Below are 5,175 nucleotides of genomic sequence, written 5' to 3'. Positions count from 1 at the left end.
GGAGGCAAGAGAAAAATCAGACATGAAACTACCTTTCATTCCTTTCTTTTCCCCCTAAACAAATTCCTTCTATTAATCAAAAGGAAGACCATCGCACGGATGCTTCGAAAAAGGGGAATAGTTGGGAGCGTCGCAGTGACGTCAGCGCTATTGTCCGTCGGGAAGCCGCTCTGACGCGGCGCCGTCCGTCCCTCGCGCGCCGCGCTGATTTGCATGCCAAATCCAAATTAATTCACTTTGGCTGCGCCACGCAACGTCCTGCATGCTGATGCGGGATGGAAAGACACTGCAAGACTATTTTTTTTTTTTCCCCTTTTGTCACCATCTTTGTGCACGGAGACAGGACAATAAAGTTGCAGCGACACATATACAAATGGGGCCCTATTGTGCCGGTAAATAAAGAGTTCCTCCTCCGTGACAGGCCGGACGAGGTTTGACCTCCACGCTACCCGCCCCACCCTCCCCGCTTGCTTGACGGCCATCTTTCTTCCTAATTAATCAATGATATGCAGAGGCAAGGCGGCTCGCCGAGTAGGCGGGAGGGGAGGAAGCGGGGTGGAGTGGGTGTCTCGCTCAACAAAAGGTGCTGATGATGGAGTGGCTGCTGTATAATTAGTCCGCCGGAGCCCTCTCCACGCTGAGATTTTTGCTATTAATTGCGTCCGATGGAAAAAAAAAAAAAAAATTAATAAAAAGATGAGATGAGAGATGTTGTCATTGGGATGGAAGAGGAGGAAGTAGACGGAAAAAATATGTATTTTGTTGAAGTGACTCCATTTTATTTGGTCAAGTGGTTGCACAAAATCAAACCACCTGGCGACACGCCCACTTCAAAAATGTACCTGGAGCCAGAGGATTTTATTTTGTGCAACCACTTGACCAAATAAAATGGAGTCAATTCAACAGACTATTTTTTTTTTAAGTGGATGTCGTTTTTTTTTTTTTTTTTTAAAATATAGGTTGGGTGGGGTCCAAGCCTACCTTCCAAGTGGCTGCATTGCGTCTGAAGTACGCAAACGTGCGCGTGAACCAGCTGTAGATTTCATTCAGCGTTAACTGCATGTCGGACGAGTCCATGATCGCCTGGAATGAGATGACATCAAATAATGCTTTACTAACGACATGACACACACACACGCGCACGCACACACACGCACACGCACACGCGCGCGCGGACAGATCGCGAGCGCAGAGCCGCCGTGATTCATGCCGCAATTAATTTGAATCTAATCAGGCAAAGTTAATTTATTTCCCACTCACCTGTCTTATGAGGGTTGCATAAGTAAACGGTGGTCTGACATCTGCGTTCTTATAAAACTCGTAGTTTGGGGCAATCTCTGGAAAAATAAATACTGTGTCACCACCTGAAATAATTGGTAAATTTTTATTCCTCCAGGTATTGCACTGGCTCACGCTTTCATCAAATTAAAAGGAGAGGCTGAGGGGAGGGGGTGGATATTAGAGGGAGAGAAAGGGGAGGGGGATGGGGGGGGGAGGGGGGGGGGGGGGTGCACATCAAATCATCATTTTCCATGTTGAACAAAATGCATTTTTAATTAATGTCTCTCGTGAGAGATCTTAAACACTAATAAATCCATAAAATGAGATCCGCGCAGTTAGTTAGCCCCACGTTGAATAATTGATGGGACTTCACGTTAAACACAGCCAGTAAATACAAACATCAAAGGCGGAACATTTTTTTAAAATGCAAAAGTCAGAAAACGTCCTAATGCAATAAATATTGTATTTACTTGGCCATTATTTGAACTTCATTAACACTCGTGTAATATTTATACGCAGAGTCGGTTTCCTATTTACATATAGAGTGATTAAACACGGGCTTGCTTTTGATAAAGCCAGCAGACGTCCCGCTCTGTGCAGCAGCCACAAGCGCACCGTCGAATATATTGGGAATGAAAGTGAATGCGCTGCGTAGTTGGACCTACCCGACGACAGCGGCATCGAGTATTTGTCCGAATGGCGTCGACGCATGGCGCCCATGCTGGGCACGTTGGCGCCTCCTAGCACCGAGGGCACCTGGGGCATGGCCGCCATCGGGGTGATGGGTGCCGTGGGGGTGGTGGGTGTCTGCGGTAAGTTAGTGGGCGATGTCGACGGCAGGTTCTTGGACATGGTCACGCTGGATACCAAGTTGAGCTGGAAGAAAGACCGCGTCGTTACTGAGGCTCGTGCAAGAATTGAAGAGGATTCTAAATGATGTATGCGCACACGCGCACACACACACACACACACACACACACACACACACACACACACACACACACACACACACACACACACACACAAACACACTATATATGCAGGAATTAGCAGGGACGTTTAAGGCCTTTTCACACTGCACTTAGCAATGCACAGAACCCATTCATTGTCATTCAGAGGGGCTGGCGGAGTGATATCAGAGCACGAACGGCGATAAAGCAACCAACTCGCCTGACACGCAAGCAGTTCCAAATGTGGTCAAGCTCGCAGCGGGACGCTGGTATTGTCGCGCGGTGTGGGCAACACGGCGAGTCATTCCGCAGTCCCCGTTGTACGCGCGCCCTTCTCGCTGCCTGACGCAGCCGTGTGTTTCCTCGAACAAGGCTCGCGGAGAGGAGCCAGCCCATCTCGGCTAATTACAACCTCCAAATTGTATCACGCGATTTCTAATTAGAGCGCGCTGTTCCAGATTAGTCAACGATCAGCCTCGCCGTTATCGGGCACCATCTGGCTTTATCTTTCGATTTATCACTCCCGCACGGACATGAAGATCCACCCGACGATCATGTTCATGCAAAGCCACTTCTGGGATGTTCAGGTCATGGTCGTAGGGCTACTTTTGACGAAATCGGAGAGGCCATCTCATCCCCAAACTTGGTTACATTAACAAAGAGTGACTCAGTGACTTCATATGTCACTCAGCAAAAAGCATGAGTCCACTCCAGACGCGGCTCCACTCGCGACGGCTTCCCTAATTGTCCGTATTTTGCCTCCAAATCTCATGTGAGAGACTCCAGCCGAGTGGAAAAACGCCAAACTGACCTTTCCGTCGCGTCGCTAATTTCGGGCCGGGAATGGTAATGACATCGTTACATATTCAAACCAAATTGCCTTAATTGTGAGTCGACAAGTGGCGACGCATTTGTGGCGGGGAGTTTGGCATTGACTTCAAAGATGGGAGGGAGGGAGGGAGGGAGGGAGGGGGACCACGGAGGAAGAGGGTATCGCTCGGCCCAATTGTGCTGATAAATGAGATAAAATGTCAAGTTGGAAATACGAGCAGGCCGTCGGGCCTTTCGGGTGACAATTAAATCGCCACTTGGCGGTAATGAGCGTCGTAGAATAAAAGTTAAGGAGAGGTCCAAGGTGGATATTTTGATGGATTCAAACCAACACTTATCTGCAAAGTCCACCAAACGAGTTCAAAACGTTGCATTAGCAATGAGCACCATCTTAAGTATTAGCATCACCGTATACAGTCTGGCTCAAGGATCGCTACAAAACCAACAATTTCTTCCCGCGACTTAAAATGAGGACTCTCACCGAAATGTTCATTTCGGAATTCTTTTGGAATGCACCCTCCCCTCCCCACTCGCGGGCCTTTCTTCGGCGCCATCAAATGCAATTAGCTGCTCTTTCATGTGCGCTTTATGTAACGCAATACTTCATTAGCATCGTTCATTCATATGCAGCGCGGATTAGCAGCACCGGAGTTGTCATTGGATGACACGGAACCGTTCTGTTGCCGTTTTGAAAGAAAAAAAAAGGGGGGGGGGGTGGTGGTGATGGAATAATGAAAGGGGAGTTTGATTTCGGATGGAATTATCCGATGATTGTGCCATCATGTGATTCTCTTCATCCAATGATTCCAAGGCGAGCAGACTCTTACGAAGCAGCATACAAACGATCCAATGTGTCAAATCGGGGGCGGACAACATTTGGAAAATAAACATGTTTAAATGCCTATCCAGAGCCAATCGTCCCGTGGGACCAATTTTGGCAACAATTGCGTGTTGATATCAGAATTCAGTAGCAACCCTCGGCTATAATTTCCCGCTGTTTGTTGGCGAAATGACAGCGTCTGAGCGCGAGGGGCTCAATCATCCAGCCAACAGGTTGTTTTGGTGGTTATATCTATCACGGAGAAATGCCACCCGGCCCCTCGGCCCTCCACGCTCTTTTTGGGCCATTTAAATACACTTCCAAACTTGTCGTCCTCCCGCCAGAAGCAGGCGATTACATCTTCATCATCCGCGCTCCGTCACTCGACGATAGTTGCTCATCGCCGGCGTGTTTACGGAGCAATATGCACTCACTGGTTTGGGAGATGACTTGGGTTCGGAGGGCTGCATGTGCAAGTGGGTCATCATCGCCTGAAGACGCTCGCGTTCTTTCGAAAGCTGTTCAAGACAGAGAAGAAGAGGGAATGAAGTGAAGACGCGCGCGGGATGATGCGGGCAAAAAACAAACAGCGGCTGCGTCTTTTCGTCAACGCTGGAATTTAGGTCAGCGGAGGCCCTGACGGGTGACGAGGCAGCCGGGCGAATAATGAGGCGGGCTTCAAGTCCCCGTGGACACCGTTAAGGGGACGAAGGTGCAGCCTGCAGCTGGCAAGAGGTGAATGGGGTCCTTCGAAAATCATGGCGTGAGACCGACCCGCCTCCCTGGGTCCTGCTCGGGGCCCTGAGCCTTGGTGGGCAATCATCAATCTAAGCAATGTTGCAAAGAGTGACAGGGACCGTAGCTCGAGGAAGGCCTCATAAAAACACAAAAGCCGAGCACTCACATAAGAGAGAGAGAGACGATACTTATTCGTCGGAAAGTCATCGGTCACACACGCAAGACAACTAACAGCAAACGGTAATTCACCGTTCAGGGTGTCCCTCGCCTACCGCCCGAAGACGGCTGGGACAGGCTCCAGCAACAGGATGAAGCCGCTCGGATGATGGAGGAAAGGAAGGTGAGGTGAGAAGGAAATATGCCAGCGCGGGTTTCTTTACCTTGGCGGGAGATGAAGGAGCTCGCTAGCGAGCCGCGTAGCTTGTATCCTGCTTTCCCGGAGAGCAGAAACAAAGACAAGCCCGGAAGAAGAAGAAGAAGAAGAAGAAGAAGAAGAAGAAGAAGAAGAAGAAGAAGAAGAAGAAGAAGAAGAAGAAGAAGAAGAAGAAGAAGAAG

At 49.2% G+C, this 5,175-nt stretch overlaps 1 protein-coding gene across 1 annotated transcript in view; it reads right to left on the bottom strand.

Annotated features, from left to right (window-relative positions):
• foxp2 (forkhead box P2) overlaps positions 1 to 5,175 on the bottom strand; it is a 57,022-nt gene that overhangs the window by 20,863 nt on the left and 30,984 nt on the right. Inside the window, exons 9-12 of the mRNA XM_019882956.1 lie at positions 4,317 to 4,400; positions 1,947 to 2,157; positions 1,261 to 1,337; positions 982 to 1,083 (exon numbers count right to left, since the gene is read on the bottom strand). Coding sequence (XP_019738515.1) covers positions 982 to 1,083; positions 1,261 to 1,337; positions 1,947 to 2,157; positions 4,317 to 4,400 — 474 coding nt within the window. The remainder of the gene's footprint in view (positions 1 to 981; positions 1,084 to 1,260; positions 1,338 to 1,946; positions 2,158 to 4,316; positions 4,401 to 5,175) is intronic.

Source organism: Hippocampus comes, unplaced genomic scaffold (genome assembly GCF_001891065.2).
Source record: "Hippocampus comes isolate QL1 unplaced genomic scaffold, H_comes_QL1_v1.1 scaffold53, whole genome shotgun sequence".
In the NCBI taxonomy this organism is placed as follows: Eukaryota; Metazoa; Chordata; class Actinopteri; order Syngnathiformes; family Syngnathidae; genus Hippocampus; species Hippocampus comes.
This window is presented reverse-complemented; position numbering and strand designations above follow the sequence as displayed.